Source organism: Pristiophorus japonicus, chromosome 1 (assembly GCF_044704955.1).
Source record: "Pristiophorus japonicus isolate sPriJap1 chromosome 1, sPriJap1.hap1, whole genome shotgun sequence".
Taxonomy (NCBI): Eukaryota; Metazoa; Chordata; class Chondrichthyes; family Pristiophoridae; genus Pristiophorus; species Pristiophorus japonicus.
The window spans coordinates 351912381-351931098 of NC_091977.1; the positions used below are offsets into that span (position 1 = coordinate 351912381).

Below are 18718 nucleotides of genomic sequence, written 5' to 3' on the forward strand. Positions count from 1 at the left end.
CAAAAATAATCAAAAGGCCATATTCTTCAGAGTTCTCAATCTTTTGGGCACTTCAGCTCCATAGACTCCCTCTCCCATGCCACTAAGAGTGAAGAAATATGGAATTGGACAAAAGGAGAACCAGCAGCACTTATACTATTCAAAGCATGCTGCAACACTTCAGATTCTCTCTCATTAGACAGGCAGTCATATTATTAACCAACTTTACCAATCAGGTGAATCGTCCATCTCTGCTCATCCTAGTGGGTTTTTCATGGAGGGGGAAAATTGCGTTTGGAGGCTTCCTTCGTATGAACGCCTCCGACCCAAAAAAATCTACTAAATTACCTGGTGATCCCGGAGGAGGCCTAGATTCTCTGCGCAGCACATGACGAGATGACTTTGAGATTCGTACGTACAAGCTGGAGTCACGTGGGCCTGGAACACCAATCACTACGCAGCATTCTCAATGATAAAAATGAGGGCTGTTTGTACAGACTCCCATTACGATCAATGAGAATACCCCCTAAAACACCGAACTACAGCATAATAAATAAATAAAACACCTCACATATTTAAAATTAATTGAAATTAAATGTTTTAGAAAAAATATATATTTTTTGGAATTTATTTAATGTCTTTTAATAGTATTAAAAATAAACTTACCTTAATGGACAGGGTTTTTAATACAAAAATGAGTGCTTTAATTTAATTTTTATATGTAAGCTATGCGCCTGCTTTTACCAGGCGTAAAAGTTTGAAGGACATTTGCTGGGCAAATAGCCCAATCTCTCCCGCGCGAATGTCCTCCCCGAAAACCGGCTTTTGCGAGGCCATGCCGGGTCTGTGCGCACTTCGTACGGACGATGCTGGAATTTTTGGCCCAATATATCATTTGCATATCAAATAGCTTGTTTCTGCCCACAGCCACAAGAGCTTTCAACGTGTTTTTCAGGCATTTAGCATTTTAAACCAATGGGGAAATTCTGTTGCAATTAATTTGCAAGTACATATATCCCATCCTACAAAAAGTCCAGCTCCCCATCACTTTTGTCCATGCTAACTACATTGACTCCCGGTGCACCAACGCCGCCAATTTAAAATTCTCATCCTTGTATTTAAATCCCTTCATGGCCTCGCCACTCCCCATCTCTGGAGCCTCCACCATCCCTATAAGTGCCCCACCACAGAACTCCCTGTTCCTCCATCTCTGGTCTCTTGTGCATTACCCTCCCTTCATCCTACCATTGGTGGCTGCACCTTCACAGCTGTTTAGGCCCCATGTCCTGGTATTCCCTCCCTAAACCCCTCCACTTTCCTCTCCTCCTTTGAGACCCTCCTTAAAACCTATCTCTTTCACCAGGCTTTTGCCAACTCCTCCTATGGGCTCAAAATTGGCCAGGAGTTGCTCTGTGTTTTTTGGAGCAACTTGATTTTTCTGGAGTATCTTAAAAATCCCCATTTTGCACATTCAATTTGCGCCAGTGTAAGTGAGTTAGTTACGATTTTTTAAGTTTAGTTTAGCTTTTCTCAAAAGGGGGCGTTACCAGCCACTTACGCCAGTTTTGGCCATTTAGGCCAGCTAATAGTTACTCCAAATCTACTCAGGCCAGTGTATGTGGTCACTTCACAAAACCCTTGGAGAATTAAGAAATCAGCGCAGGTAGGTACATCGGAGGCCAGCAGAACTTAATGACTTGACTAAAGAATGTGAATAGGATCAAACAGCTATACAGGACATCATATGTCAAACTTCGCAAAGTTAATTTACTCTATAACAGAAGCATTCATGGAAGCTTAAACTACAAAAATAAAAGGAGTAAAAGATAGTTGAATTAAATTGCCCTAATCTCACAACTAATTTAAACAACTATTTGTTTGCAATGATTACACTGGGCCAAAATTGAGCCCATATTATCGAAATAAAGTCTACTTCAATAAATAAGATATTCTCTCAGTGTTCCTCCATCACTTATGTTCTTTTGTCACAATAGCACCAGGTGAATAGGTTTGACTATTCACAAGAGACATAACATATTTACATAATTTTTTCAAAATATCCAAAAGTCCAGGAAAATGACAAGCCATTAAGAAAGTTCAAAAATAACTAGTGCATAAAATTTCGAACCTGAGGTCGATCACACCGAGGTGCCACTCGGCCAGGGATAGGGGCGGGCATCGGGTACTACACACACAGTGGCTGCAGCACGCAGACTGGGGGCTGGGGGCGAGGAGCTACTGCACATGCACGGACATTCCACTGCGTATGTGCAGACGTCCCGGCACTATTTTCAGCGCAGGACGCAGGCTCCGCCCCCGACTCGACTGGCCACGCTACGCGAAGACCGAGGAGAGGACGGACAGCGGCCAAAGTGGGGAGTGATTTTTTGCGGTGCACTTATCAACGGAGAAAAGCAGCGCATCTCCAGTAAGTGCGTCGAAAAAAGGGATGGGCCAAATTTGAGCCCCTTATCTCCTCCTTTGGCTTGGCATCTATTTTTGTCTGAATACACCTTGGTGAAGTGACCGGAGACAGTTTTTCTACATTAAAGGCACTATATAAATGCAAGTAATGGCTGTTACATTTAGTGACTTCTCTGAGTAACCTATTGGCCTGCTCTTCCTAAAAGTATCTGTACATAAATTTGTGTATTGTCTTACTTCGCTCCCCACAAATTCCCTCCCAGCACACAATGGGCAGCAGGCTCCTAGAAGACATCAACAAAGTAACTCTTTATGAATATACCTAACAGAAATGTAATTTAATTTCAGATTATATCAAATAATCTAAAATTTCACATAAAGAAAGTATTATGTAGCGATAGCAAGTCTGCACACTGCCTCTATTACAGTTTGGACAGAGGTTCTCTGGGCTGAGTAAATAATTGCAGTGCTTCCCCTACACAGAATTGTTTGAAAACCACTGTGATAGAGGCTGCCCGCTTTAGTCAATTATACTCAAAATCAAACTGAAGTGATTTGCTTTAATTCTGTATCTAGGAATTACCTTAGCAAGGCTGTCCAACTGATCTGTGCTCCATAAAACTCGCAGCATTCCAGCACACAATGGGCAGCAGGCTCCTAGAAGACATCAACAAATATTACACCTTTAGACTAATTTTATGCAAGCATTTTTACTCACTATAACAATCAAACTTTTACAGTTAATAGTTTCTTAAGTGCTTTTTGGTGTGAACCAATATGACTCACTGAGGCAGATTAGTGCTCAGGTATAAAGGATCACCTGGACAAAGCGCATGGAGGAAAATCGGGTAAGAGGATCACACATCTGTAACAAAGCACGCTCAATATTCCGTCTAGTCATTTAAATGGATGAAAAATCGTTCAGTTACAGGCATGCAATTCTCCCTGCACAATTTTCCTCCACGCATTCCACCCAAGTGATCCTTTATGGTTCTGGGAGTGTATGATGGGACAGTGTAGAGGGAGCTTTACTCTGCATCTAAGTTCAGGAGAGTCCGAGAGCAGGAGAGTCCATGAGTTCGGGAGAGTTCTAGTTCAGGAGGTCAGTCGGGAGTTCGGAGGCCGAGGTGTCAGGAGTTCGGAGATCGGGAAGCCAGAGGTCGGTGAGTTCGGGAGGCCAGGTGAGGCGAGTTGGTGAGTAGCTCTCTTTTCTCTATTTCTTTTTAAGTAGATTGTTAAACTAGATAAGGTTAACTAGAGGAATGGAAGTGCAGATGCTTTGCGCAGCCTAGACAACCATGTGTGCAGGTGTCGTCTCCAGCTTCAACTGCTCGAGCTCCGCGTTTCGGAGCTGGAACAGTGGGCGGAGTCAATAAGGTGCATCCGCGAGGCTGAGAACTACGTGTATAGCACGTTTCAGGAGGTGGTTACCTAGCAGCTTAAAGGTATACAGGTGGAGGGGAAGTGGGTGACCACCAGACGTAGTAAGTGAGCTGGGCAGGTAGTGCAGAAGTCCCCCCAGTGAGTCCATCTTGCTTTCAAACCAATATTCAATTCTGAGTATCGGTAAGGACGATGGTGCCTCTGGGAGTGCAGCCAGAGCCAATTCCAAGGCACCACGGGTGGCTCAGCTGCACAGCAAAGAAAAAAAAAAACCCTAGTGATCGGGGATTCTATAGTTAGGGGAACAGTCAGGCGTTTCTGCGGCTGTAGACGTGACTCCCGAATGGTTTTGTGCCTCCCTGATGCCGGAGTCAAGGATGTCACAGAGCGGACACAGGGCATCCTGGGGGGGGGGGGGGGGGGAAGGGGGAAGGGGGTAAACAGCTAGAGGTCATGGTCCATATCGGGACCAAGGACATAGGTAAAATGAGGGATGAGGTCCTACAGGAAGAATTTAGGGAGCTAGGAAGAAAATTAAAGGGTAGGACCTCAAAGGTAGTAATCTCCGGGTTACTACCGGTGCCACATGCTAATGAGTATAAGAATAGAAGGATAGAGAGGATGAACACATGGCTGGAAAATTGGTGTAGAAGGGAGGGCTTTAAATTCTTGAGGCATTGGGACCGTTTCTGGGGGAGATGGGACCTGTACAAACTGGACGGGTTGCACCTCAACAGCACCGGGACCAATATCCTCATGGGGAGTTTTGCTAGTGCTGTTGGGGAGAGTTTAAACTAGCTTGGCAGGGGGATGGGAACCTGAGAATGAATTCAAAAGGGAAGGAAGTAAAGCAGAAGTTGGATAGCAAGAAACTAGAAAGCGAATCTGTAAGACAGAGGAAACAGAGCTTAGTAAGCAAGGACGTCTTCCTGTGCTGAATGGGATATACTTTAATGCAAGGAGTATAGCGAATAAGGTGGATGAGCGAAGAGCACAGGTAGATAGGAGTATGACATTATAGCCATTATAGAAACTTGGCTGAAAGAGGGGCAGGTTTGGCAGATCAATATTCCTGGCTCCAGGATTTTTAGACAAGATAGACAGAGGGGTAAAAGGGGGGGGGGGAGGGTAGTGTTGCGGTATTGATTAAAGAAACTATTACAGCAGTGAGGAGGGATAATATGTTGGAGGGATCATCAAATGAGGCCATATGGGTCGAATTGAAAAATAAAAAAGGGACGATCACACTGCTGGGCATGTATTATAGACCCCCAAACAGTAGGAGGGAGATAGAGGAGCAAATATGTAGGCAAATTGTTATGAAGTCTAAAAACAATAGGATTGTAATAGGGGATTTTAACTATCCAAATATTGATTGGGACAAATTTAGTGTGAAGGCTATAGAGGCATTCAAGAGAACTTTTGAAGTCAGTATGTAGCAAGCCCATCAAGAGAGGGGGCGGTCTTGGATTTAGTTTTGGGGAATGAAGCTGGGCAGGTTGAAGGGGTATTAGTGGGAGAGCATTTGGATACCAGTGATCATAATTCAGTCAAATTCAAGTTGGTTATGGATAAGGACAAGAATAGGCCTGGAATAAAAGTTCCGAATTGGGGAAAAGCTAATTTTGCTAAGTAAGGAGTGATTTGGCCATAGTGGACTGGAAACAGCTACTTGTGGGTAAATCAGTGTCAGAACAGTGGGAGGCATTCAAGGAGGAGATCCGGAAGGCTCAAGCCAAACATGTGCCCTTAAAGAAAAGGGCTGGGAAAAATAATTCTAGAGCCCCCTGGATGTCGAGGGACTTACAGGGGAGGATTAAGAAAAAAAGGGACGCTTATGTCACCTATCAACAGCTAAATACTTTACAATCTTTGGAGGAATATAGAAAGTTAAGAGGCAAAACTAAAAAGGATATTAGGAATGCTAAGAGAAAGCATGAGAAATTCTTGGCCAGTAAAATTAAGGAAAACCCTAAGATGTTCAATAAATATATTAAGAGTAAGAGGGTAACTAAGGAAAGGGTAAGGCCTATTAGAGGCCATGAGGGTAATCTTTGTGTGGAGGCAGAAAATGTTGGTAGGGTTCTTAACGAATACTTTGCATGTGTTTTCACAAAGGAAAGAGGCAATGCAGATACTGCTATAGAGGAGGAGTGTGATATTCTGGATGAAATAAATATAGTGAGAGAGGAAGTATTAAGGGGTTTAGCAGCTTTGAAAGTAGATAAGTCCCCAGGCCCGGATGAAATGCATCCCAGGTTGTTGAGCGAAGTAAAAGAGGAAATAGCAGAGGCCTTGACCATCATTTTCCAGTCATCTTTGGATATGGGCATGGTGCCGGAGGATTGGAGCACTGCTAATGTAGTACCCTTGTTTAAGAAGGGAAAAAGGGATAGGCTGAGTAATTACAGGCCTGTCAGCCTAACCTCAGTGGTGGGAGAATTATTGGAAAAAATCCTGAAAGACAGGATAAATCTGCATTTGGAAAGGCAAGGATTAATTAGGGACAGTCAGCACGGATTTGTTAAGGGAAGGTCATGTTTGACTAACCTGATTGAATTTTTTGAGGAGGTAACCAAGAGGGTCGATGAGGGTAGTGCGTACGGTGTAGTGTATATGGACTTTAGCAAAGCTTTTGATAAGGTCCCACATGGTAGACCGGTCATGAAGGTTAAAGCCCATGGGATCCAGGGCAAAGTGGCAAGTTGGATCTAAAATTGGCTTGGAGGTAGGAAGTAAAGGGTAATGATTGATGGATGTTTTTGTGATTGGAAGGATGTTTCCAGTGGGATTCCGCAGGGCTCAATACTGGGTCCCTTGCTTTTTGTGGTATATATCAACGATTTAGATTTGAATATAGGGAGCATGATTAAGAAGTTTGCAGACGACACTAAAATTGGCTGTGTGGTTGATAATGAAGAGGAAAGTCATGCACTGCAGGAGGATATCAATCTACTGGTCAGGTGGACAGAGCATGGCAAATGGAATTTAATTCAGAGAAGTGTGAGGTGATGCACTTTGGGAGGGCTAAGAAGGAAAGGGTATACACATTAAGCGGTAGGCCACTTAATAGTGTAGATGAACAAAGGGACCTTGGAGTGCTTGTCCAAGATCCCTGAAAGTAGGTCAGGTGGTAAGGTGGTTAACAAGGCATACGGAATGCTTGCCTTTATCGGCCGAGGCATAGAATATAAGAGCTTAAATTGTATACTACTTTGGTTAGGCCACAGCTAGAGTACTGCGTGCAGTTCTGGTCGCCGTATTATAGGAAAGACGTGATTGCACTGGAGAGAGTGCAGAGGAGATTTACGAGGATGCTGCCTGGAATGGAGAATCTTAGTTATGAGGACAGATTGGATAGGCTGGGCTTGTTCTCATTAGAACAGAGGAGGTTGAGAGGAGACCTCATCGAGATCTACAAAATGTTGAGGGGCCTGGACATAGTGGATAGTAAGGGTCTATTTCCATTGGTGGAGGGGGCTATTACGAGGGGCATAGTTTTAAGGTGGCTAGTGGAAGGTTTAGAGGGGATTTGAGGGAGGGTTTCTTTACATAGAGGGCTGTGGGGATCTGGAACTCACTGCCTGGAAGAGTTGTGGATGCAGAAAACCTCACCACTTTTAAGAGATAGTTGGATGGGCATTAAAGTGCAGGTTACGGACCTAGAGCTGGTAATTGGGATTAGACTGGATGACCTTTTTTTGGACGGCACAGATATAATAGTAAGTACTGCAGGGAATAGAATACGGCCAGGGTGATCTCCTGGACTAGTTTCAATCGCCTGGACGGGGTCAGGGAAGAATTTTCCCAGATTTTTTTCCTCCCTAAATTGACCTGGGTTTTTTAATCTGGTTTTTGCCTCTCCCAGGAGATCAAATGGCTCTGGTTGGGGTGGAGTGTAGATGTTTTTAGTATAAGAGGTGTTGTAGTTGTGTGGGGTGGACTGGTTGGGCTGGGTGCTCTTTGCCTTTCCGTCATTGTTCATAGATTTATATATAACCTTTAGGGCTGCTGACCAAGGGCCGTGCGGCTCTGTGTCGGCTGGCGCGGAGACGATAGGCCGAAATGGCCTCCTTCTGTGCTGTAAATTTCTATGTTTACGTCAAGAATTATAAAAGAAAAATCTTCCCAATTAAACCATCTGTAGATATGTGGAGTTCAAGATAACGGTCAACATTCAGCAGAAAGTAAAACAAAAACAAAAACAATTCATCAGATTGCCAGATCTAGGAAAAGAGATTTTTTTTCTCTACCAGGTGGAGTGACAGGCTTGCATCCATTGCTGGGGAGCGGTGAACACATAACAGATGAGCACTCTGGATAAGAATTGTAATCAGGTAGAATGCCTACAGCTTGGCAACGTCCAATATAGTCCACTGCCACACGATCCGAGTAGGCAGCACACACATTATCGTATGTCTCACCATTATGACCACAGACAGGCTGCTGCCCACACATATCCTTCAAAGAAAATACAAAACCAAAAGCAGAGTTTTCAATAAAGTACGAGCTATTCGATATGAATGGTTAAATTTCAACTTACACCTAACAGCATCAATTGAACTTTATTGGAAATTATACGCATTAAATCTAATACGAGAACAGATCACTTTGAAAATATTGGATCCCAATTTATTGTATTAACAGGACTCATTAAACATTGGCCCAAAAATTCCTGTAACTGGTCAACAAACGACGCTCACCGTTAATTAGACTTGACCTTGCCCACTTAATCCCCATTTTATATTGCGTGACAAGTTGCCGGATGTGTGAGATGGAAATGGCACATCTAGGATCTAAGTGGACAGGTTAAGCAACTGTGTATCTCCTTAACCAATCAGATTGAAGGATTGTGAAAACAAGACAAGATCTGACAAGGAAGTGTAAGTTCGAGTAGGTGAATTCAATGTCAATCAGATACAGAACGAGAAATAGAGAGGGGAAAAAGAAAGATTGGTTTAAGAATGAGAGAAAAAGATAGACTGATGGATTGAGACTCCACACGTATAATAGTTAATTTTTAGCACCAGAGAAGTTGACTGGCAGTAATTAACACTTCTGACGTCATTAAAAGGACACATGGACTTGAAATGACTTGACTGTGGCGAGTTTACATCATATCTGCCACGCAAGTACTAGAACTTCATGCCTTTCAATGCATTTAAATGGAGAGCAAGACCGCGAGATGCCGTTTTCACAAAGCTAACAGTGGAGCGACGCATCTTTGACAGCAACATCTCAATTTCCTTGTTTCATCGAGCATCCGCCCTTGCCTGAAGTTGCTGCGGTATTTGCACTTAAATAACAGCGACGCCATTAGTCTTGTCATTATTTTGACAGCAATTTTTGTGCCATTATATTGAATAAAGATGTGATTTAAACATAGAAATAAGAAAAAGACAATTGCACCCAGATAAATACAAAAAGAACTCTTTCATGAATGCACGTAATTTAAGCTGAAAACATGCAGCATTCCAGCACACGGGGTAGGGTGGCCCACACAAGAGTACAAAACTTGCGCTTAATATTTTATCCCTGGCTGAAGTAGGAAGTTACATTAAGCAGCAAGCTGCCGTTACTAAATGCTGTACTCAAATACTAAGGGGTCGAAATTGGTCGATGCATAAGGTCGCCCATTTCTCGGCAGTCTCATCTCAGAGGCAGTCCCTTGGAATCAAGGAAGACTTGCTTCCACTCCCAAAGTGAGTTCTTTGATGGCTGAACAGTCCAATACGAGAGCCACAGACCCTGTCACAGGTGGGACAGGCACTCGTCGAGGGAAGGGATGGGTGAGTTTGGTTTGCCGCGCGCTCCTTCCGCTGCCTGCGCTTGACTTCTTCACGCTCTTTGTGTTGAGACTTGAAGAGCTCAATGCCCCCCCGGATGTACTTTCTCCACCTTGGGCAGTCTTCGAACAGGGTCGCCCAGGTGTCAGTGGTGATGTCACACTTTACCATGGAGGCTTTGAGGGTGTCCTCGTAACGTTTCCGCTGCCCACCTTTGGCTCGTTTACCATGAAGGAGCTACGCATAAAGCATTTGCTTAGGGAGTCTCGTATTTGGCATGCGGACTATGTGGCCTGCCCAGCGAAGCTGATCGAGTGTGGTCAGTGCTTCAATACTGGGGATGTTAGTCTGGGCGAGAACACTGATGTTGGTGCGCCTGTCCTCCCAGGGGATTTGCAGGATCTTGCGGAGACATCGTTGGTGATATATCTCCAGTGACTTGAGGTTCCTTCTATACATCGTCCATGCCTCAGATCCATACAGGAGGGCAGGTATTACTCTAGCCCTGTAGACCATGAGCTTTGATTTGAGGTAGATTTGAGGGCCTGCTCTTCAAATACTCTTTTCTTCAGACGGCCGAAGGTTGCACTGACGCACTGGAGGTGATGTTGAATCTCCGCATCAATGTCTGCCTTTGTTGCTAAGAGGCTCCCGAGATATGGGAAATGGTCCACGTTGTCAAAGGCTGCGCTGTGAATCTTGATGATTGGAGGGCAGTGCTGTGCGGTGGGGATAGGCTGGTGGAGGACCTTTGTCTTACGGATGTTAAGCATAAGGCCCATGCTTTCATATGCCTCAGTGAATACATTGACTATATCCTGGAGTTCAGCCTCAGAATGTGTGCAGACGCAGGCATCGTCTGCGTACTGCAGCTCAACGACAGAGGTTGGGGTGATCTTGGGACCTGGCCTGGAGGCGGCGTAGGTTACACAGCTTCCCACTAGTTCTGTAGTTTAGTTCCACTCCAGCGGGGAGCTTGTTGTCACAATCTCGGCGGTATGCCATTTCACACCAGCATACCGCCGAGACTGAAGAGGACAAAATTGGTCAAAGTTTTTTGTATGTCAGCGGTCTGCATTGGGCGGTATGTATCCTAGCAGTAGAACCAGATGGACTTTCTGTTCGATGGGTGGTGCGGCACTGAACTGCGCATGCGCAAATTTTTTTTTCTTGTTTTTTACAGATGCGTTTTACCGCAATTTCTGGGGTCAGAGGTCAGAGATGTGCAGTGAGTTGAAGAGGAGGGAGAGATTGAGAGAGAAGGAGCAGCAAGCTAGTAGACGGCCAGTTACATCAAAAATACATAGCACAGTGCAAATATATTCCTAACAACTAATAATTCTTCAGTTTGAAGACTAAGAGATATTTAACAAAGCAAAAATCATACAAATAGAAAGATTATGGCAATGTTAAAAAAGAAATCAAAGTGCAGGAACATCGAGAAGGAGGGGAGGTTGAGGGCGCCTGGAGCATACAAGAGAGATACTCAGAAGTAACCAAGGGTGGTCATGGAAAGCCCCCCCCCCCCACAAGGGAGTAACAACCGAATATGGGACAAGATCGGGGAGGCTGTTTCCTCTAAAAGTACCATGGTACGCACCAGGGAAAGGTGCCAGAAGTGGAACAATGATTTTATTTATGCACCCACCCAGTGCTATGTACCATGTAAATGTAGGTTCAGTGTCACACGGATGATGATATTTATCTTCAGGTTATGGCGATGTATTCGTGCTTTTCAGGCAGTGTGTGTGCGTGCGGTTAAATGGACTGAAGATTTTTACTTTGATTTACTTTACTTTTTGCAGAAGACATCAGCAATAGCAGCCGATCAGCGGAGTACAGGGGGAGACCCACAACCCAGGAGCTTCTTACTGACATTGAGATCCGTGCCCTGTCCCTGGTTGGGGATAGCAACCGTGCCACCAACGGCATTGGAGCTGACCCACTCACACAAGATGGTAAGTTGAATAAAATGCAGCCCTCTCATGTCATGTAATGTTATTTTGTAACTGTAATGTTGGCCTGATGTAATGTAATGCAAGGTTATTGCACTGTACTGTTGGCCTTGTGATGTACTGCAATGTTGGGGGCACGTAACACAATGCATATATGTATTGTCTGTCTGTGATATCTAATGCAGTACTGCAGCAGTGGTGGACATTTAAGTAAGACTGGGATAAGTCACTATACTATGTACTCATCTAACCCTGACCTCTCCCCTGGTGCCAAGCTTTTTAAAATGTTGTTTTGTACTTCCAGACTCGGATGATTCAGACCACAGCGACAAATGGCAGACCCACTGCCTCCACCTCTGGCGTCACCCAGCCCTCTCCTGACTTCACTACTGGCAGAGATGAGGAAGGGGAAAAGCCGCTGATCCTGGAGGTGGGGGTGAAGATGGAGGAGGATACACCAGCTCCATGTGGGGCAGCTGGATCATCCTCCACCACCGAGTCTGTATTCAGGGGATTCCCCCATGGCTCCTCTGATTTTGCGGGACCAAGCCGTGCGTAGCAAGGCACCCCCAGTGTTGCAGCGCCTTTGCCGCAGCGACTGAGGTCGGTGCAGGCAAGGTCAGTTGCTGTAGGCGTGTACCAGGACATGGTGCATCTGTCACAGGCCAGCGTTGACATAGGTCGAGAGCTGCTCAAGGCCATAACTACAAAAGCCACAAACATCGCGGTTCTATCAGAGCGGCAGTCGGAGGATATGTCGCGTATGATCGCTGTGATGGAGCGAACCGCTGACTCAGTCGAAGCCACGCAGCAATCGACAGGATCGGGACATGGCGCGGGACCCCCCTGTGCCATAGTAGTCTGGTCGACAGCACCCGAGGGTGGGGAGCTGACATCATCTCCCGGCCATGAAGCCTCATCTTTCACATCGCAAGCTTCTCCTGAGGCCCCATTTATTGCGCCTGCAATGTCTGACCCCCAGCGACAGCAACGGCACTTGGGGTGCGGTGCTGCACGCTGGCTTGGTACCACCACGGGGAGGTCCGGGCTCAGGGGCAGTGGGAAAGGGAAGGGCGGGAGTAAAAAAAGGGGGAATAGTCCCAAGGGTGGTGTAGCACGCAGGCATGGATGGGGCAGAGGTCGAGGCAGGGGAAAGTAAAGGGTCTTTTTGTTGTAATTGAAGTTTGATTTATTAAAGAGGTAAAAGTGTTGTTAAAGTGGCTGTTAAAATTGTTGTTGTTACAGTTGTTTTACAGTTATAAGTTTTGAAATTGTTGTATATTTTTTACATTTTTACATAAACGTTTGAACTGAATTCAAGCACTCTTGTACAGCATCAAACTTTTGGGGTAACAATCATCAGGATCCCAAAACGCAGCTCTCCACATTCAAGCAAAGCGTTCATGAGGAACAATTTTGCAGTGGCATACGCTCCGCATGCCCGCCGCTGTGGTGTAGGGGGGCTGGTGCCATGGGTTCATCTGCAAGCTCCTCATCATCCTCCTGCCACTCATTGTCCTCTTCTTCCTCCTCCGTCTCCTGTAGGTGAGGTGCTGCTTTAGCTGACATTCACGATTTCCAAAATGGCGGATCCATGCACTCCGCCCATTCCCACCACTTACCATCGCGTAAAACCACCTTTTCCAGGACGGTATGCAGCTCCGGTGGTATGTCGGCGGTATGCAATGAAAATCGGACCTTTTGGGTGGTATGCAGGCAGTCCTGCACGGCGGACAGTGTGCATACCACTCGGCGGTATGTCAATGATGAATATTCCGGTGAGCGGTATGTCGGCGATATGTCGGTATTTTTTGACCAAAATCGCATTCTTGGGCGGTACGCTGGCAGTATGTCGACCAATTTCGGCCCCCAAGTCATCTTTGGTTTTCATGTCCCATTCGGTTGTAAAACCACTTCCCAATTTTGTACAGGTTGATGCGTGATCCCGACAAAAGTGGTCTCAAGATCACAGCGTGCAGAGCAATAATTGCACAAGGGGAGGTAGGAGCTGACTGTTCAGGGTTCGGTGAGGCCAGTTAATGTGAATAATTATCATGTTATCTGCACATTTTTGGCAAGCGAAGGGGGTGGTATAGCTGCAAGGGGACCAAGCAATGGGGGGCAGAGTAGCTCTTAAAGGGCTGCTGCTTTGCATTTGGCTAGTTTATGGTGCTGGGGGTAGCACTATTGCCTTCAATGGGAAGGCTTTAGAAGAGACAAGAGGAGGGTAGCCACTATAGGTTAGTACATCAGAACAGGATAGGTGGCCTGGCATGAACAAAGAGCATAATGGAGTAGGTAACATAAGAAATCCATTAGCTGAACTCAAATAGAGATGTACACAAAATCGTTTTTTCTTGACACAGTACAAAATTGTGACACACTCCTGAGCAAACCATTTGGTAAAAGATGATAAGACTATGAAAGCAAAAGTAGAAGCAGACGTGACAATCTATGGTTAAACACAATGTAAACCGAATTTAAAATGAACAGTGGAGAGACTCGATTAAGTTAACAAAGCACACTTATAACTAGCATTAAAGTTTGAGGGAAATAGAAAAGTACTAAGGATGTAATGGGGTATATTAAAACCTGAAATAACAGGGGCCCAAATCTCCTTGGGATGTTAAGGGGCCGGGCAGGAGTGAGCAGGATGGAAATTGGGGTTGGACTCGGTAACAGTGGGATTCTACCAGTTTTGGTCTATGCTGGGGGGCTTCATCAGGCCCAAAGGCGTTTCTTGTGCTGCCCTCTTTCCAGACATCAGCAAAAGAGGCAGGATTGAGGGGATGATGCCACCTACTAGAATTCCCGCCAGTCTCACCTCTGGTGCTCCGATGTACTGTAGACCCGCATGAAGCAGGTGTATAGTGTACAGCTGGTGGAAGTGGGACCCACCAAAGTGGGAAAGGCCAAGTTTCCTTACAACAGTTAGTACAGTGCATTAATAACTAAGTAACAGGGTGCATTAGAACTACAAACTGCAACCCCTCTCTCTCAGTAGGGAATTTTTCAAGAGTAGGATTTTGGAATTAGCTCTCAAATCTACAGATCTTCTGATTTTTACAGCCTGTAGATCATTTTTACAGTGTGAAATGAGTATATTCATACCTGGCATGGGCCCATGTAGGACAAAGTTTTGGATCTTTGGTACAAGGCACACCGATTGGAGTGTTCCACATTTTCTGTATCACAAACAGGTTCGACTGGGAGCAGCTCACAATTCACTGATCTTGAGATACACTCATACTGGTCACATTCAAGCAAATCAATGCTAGTGAGACAAACTTTTGGTTTTGGAATACACCTTTTGAAAACAAAATTTTGAAAATTTTAATTTAAAAAAAACACAGGATTTTAGAATTTAATGAAACAGGACAAAAAAAGTCAAATTAATTTTCAGGTACAGGGTAGTTATAAAAAGATAATTGTGAGCCACTTTGCGAGCATTCTCCTGGCTGCTATTCTGATGGAAAATTCTGCTTGGCACCTTTTCTGGATTTTTAAAGACTGGGAGTGATTGATTGTCCATTCTTGTGGAGAACTGACGTAACAATGGACATGCACTTTTTCAATATCTGGAACATCCATTTCAATATGAAGTGTCAGCTTTAGCTCAGTGCTCACACTCTCGCCTGAGTCAGGTGGTCAGGGGTTCAACCACTCCAGATCTTGAGCACATAATCTAGGCTGATACTTCAGCGCAGTACTGAAGGAGTGCTGCACTGATAAAGGTGCTGACTTTCGAATGAGGCGTTAAACCGAGGCCACATCTGCCCTCTCAGGTGAACGTATAAAATCCCTCGCCACCATTCAACGAAGAGCAGGGTCATTCTCCCAATGTCCTGGCCAACTGTGTTCCAGCCATTCCTTAAACTTAGAAGCCCTGAACTTGAGTTCAAGCAACTGGAGGCACTAACTTTACACTAACTTAACATGGACAACCCACGAAGCGTCCTGGAGTTCCCACTTGGAACAGGAATTGCAGGCAACGGGTCTCAGCTCTCCCATCATGTTGCTTAAAATTCTATCTACTTATGATATATGTTTTTGGTTTTAGCACCCCCTTATTATTTATGTATACCAGATATTTATTTACGGTAATTTGGATCTCTTTAATGTTGGTATCCTCTACTTAGTTAATTTTAATTTTATCTCTTTAGATCTAATAATTACTAATTATTTATATATAAGCATTTTCCCCAGTACTGATGTTAAACTAACCGGCCGAAAGTTACCTGCATTTTGTCTGCCCCCTTTTTTTAAACAGGCGTTACATTAGCTGCTTTCCAATCCGCTGGTACCTCCCCAGAGTCCAGAGAATTTTGATTGATTATAACGAATGCATCTGCTATAACTTCCGCCATCTCTTTTAATACCCTGGGATGCATTTCATCAGGACCAGGGGACTTGTCGACCTCGAGTCCCATTAACCTGTCCAGCACTACCCCGCTAGTGATATTGATTGTCTCAAGGTCCTCCCTTCCCACATTCCTGTGACCAGCAATTTTTGGCATGGTTTTTGTGTCTTCCACTGTGAAGACCGAAGCAAAATAATTGTTTAAGGTCTCAGCCATTTTCACATTTCCCATTATTAAATCCCCCTTCTCATCTTCTAAGGGACCAACATTTACTTTAGTCACTCTTTTCCGTTTTATATATCTGTAAAAGCTTTTACTATCTGTTTTTATGTTTTGCGCAAGTTTACCTTCGTAATCTATCTTTCCTTTCTTTATTGCTTTCTTAGTCATTCTTTGCTGTCATTTAAAATGTTCCCAATCTTCTATTTTCCCACTAACCTTGGCCACCTTATACGCATTGGTTTTTAATTTGATACTCTCCTTTATTTCCTTGGTTATCCACGGCTGGTTATCCCTTCTCTTACCGCCCTTCTTTTTCACTGGAATATATTTTTGTTGAGCACTATGAAAGAGCTCCTTAAAAGTCCTCCACTGTTCCTCAATTGTAGTCTGTGTTTCCAGTCCACTTTAGCCAACTCTGCCCTCATCCCACTGTATTCCCCTTTGTTTAAGCATAGTACGCTCGTTTGAGACACTACTTCCTCACCCTCAATCTGTATTACAAATTCAACCATACTGTGATCACTCATTCCGAGAGGATCTTTTACTCGGAGATCGTTTATTATTTCTGTCTCATTACACAGGACCAGATCTAAGATAGCTTGCTCCCTTGTAGGTTCTGTAACATACTGTTCTAAGAAACAATCCCGTATGCATTCTATGAATTCCTCCTCCAGGCTACCACGTGCGATTTGACCAATCGATATGTAGGTTAAAATCCCCCATGGTTACTGCCGTTCCTTTTTCACATGCCTCCATTATTCCCTTGATTATTGCCCGCCCCACTGTGAAGTTATTATTTGGGGGCCTATAAACTACACCCACCAGTGACTTTTTCCCCTTACTATCTCTAATCTCCACCCACAATGATTCAACATTTTGTTCATTCGAGCCAATATCGTCTCTCACAACTGCCTTGATATCATCCTTTATTAATCCTTTATTTCCCCCTCTCTTTGCCCCAATATTGGTGGCAGAGCTTTAAGCTGTCTTGGCTGAGGGAAACATTTGCATAAACATTATCGGATCCTCAAGAATTATCATGCAGAATATTCAATCATTCTCATATTTTTGCTATTTGACCCTAGTCAGAGAAAGCTGCACCCACTCACTGCCTTCCAAACATGACTGAAACCATTGTGTCATATGCAGTACTTGATAACTCAATCTAAACAGTGCCTCTAGAGGTTTTCAAACTTAAGCCCTTGGACGATAGGGGATCTGCAAGGTAGTTCTAAAATCATCATGTTTCTGTCCCCCACAGATTTCCAACCCCAACCAGATTCAGCTCCTTAAGTCCATAGTAAAGTCTAAAGTTACAGCTAACTCCAGTTTAACTTGGTTTAGCTGCTAAGATCCCAGCACCATTATGAGTCATCAAACATTTGCTTTAGATATAAATCTACTATTACTTTCAATAATAGGCTTGTAGCTCTTTCTCAACCAACTCCAGAAGGTGTGATTTCTACATCCTCAAAGTGGCTTTATGACTCAAAGCTGCAGTGTATATCAAGTGTCTCAACATGTAGAGGTGAAGTCACTCAAAGCACTTCTACAGCAAACAGGCAAACTGCCCAAAAGTCTTCGGAACAAAACAGAAGCGAGGGAGAAGCACATGTTCCTTTTGAAGTTGCACAAGTACTGCTAGGTTACACAGCTAAGAAATAGAGGTGCCATCGATTTGTGTCATTGTTTCATGTATATTTGGGGTATCAGTCTATCACTACTTCAGAGACCTGTAGATTTGGAAAGATGGAGAACCAGGCAATACTGTTAATCCTGTTACTAGTATGGTCTCTTTATAGATTACTGAAATAATAACTTAATTAAAGTCAGCAGCACAGCGTCATTTACTGATGTCCATGGCTCAGAGAAGTGCCGTATGTTAGCACCAATAAGCAGGAAAATTAGATGACTGGAAATGACTAACCACAAAAGTGGTAGCTATGACAATGAACACAGGGAGGCCTACTATATACATGTACATATATCAATGGAAGCTGCAGCAAATTGAAAAAATCAGTAGCTGAAGGTGGTCCAATAGGAAATTCTCAGAGTGCTGTGATTAATTTGGACATAAACTAAATGATATTTAAAAAAAAGTGTTTGTACCTTTGACTTTTGGAACATTGATTAGGAGTACATGGATCTTTGGATTCACAGGGTCCAAATTCAAACTGATGGTCCTGCAGTCCGACACATCGTGCAATACAGGCACTTGGGTAAGTACGTCCATTGGGGGCACACACTGGTACAAATTGGTCAGCACAGTTGCAGGGAAGACCTATAAAATACATTTATAAACAGTTTACTTGGTGAACATTCTTTGTTATAAATTTTCATGCATGTTACAGAAATAGTACCTGTCCCAGCTTATTATGTTTCTATCTGTCCACTGATACAGAACCAACTGTCACCCAACTTTCAGCCATGCAAGTTAGCTTAAGACAAAACATGGCATTGATGTGTGATGACATCGTATTTGAGGACCATGGGATAATTACTGTAACTTTAATTGGTTGATAATTAGCAAATAATAATCAGATGATCATTTGGACATGCAACAAAGGATATGAGACCACAAGGCAGCATTCTCATGGAGGGGGTTTAG

At 44.1% G+C, this 18718-nt stretch overlaps 1 protein-coding gene across 3 annotated transcripts in view; it reads right to left on the reverse strand.

The window, feature by feature from the left end:
* The window catches only part of reck (reversion-inducing-cysteine-rich protein with kazal motifs), a 194833-nt gene that overhangs the window by 15147 nt on the left and 160968 nt on the right, over positions 1 to 18718 (reverse strand). For all 3 annotated transcript variants that reach the window (XM_070890511.1, XM_070890515.1, XM_070890505.1), the window contains 4 exons: positions 18220 to 18391; positions 14639 to 14834; positions 8040 to 8247; positions 2987 to 3060 (listed from right to left, as the gene is read on the reverse strand). In XM_070890511.1, coding sequence (XP_070746612.1) covers positions 2987 to 3060; positions 8040 to 8247; positions 14639 to 14834; positions 18220 to 18391 — 650 coding nt within the window. The remainder of the gene's footprint in view (positions 1 to 2986; positions 3061 to 8039; positions 8248 to 14638; positions 14835 to 18219; positions 18392 to 18718) is intronic.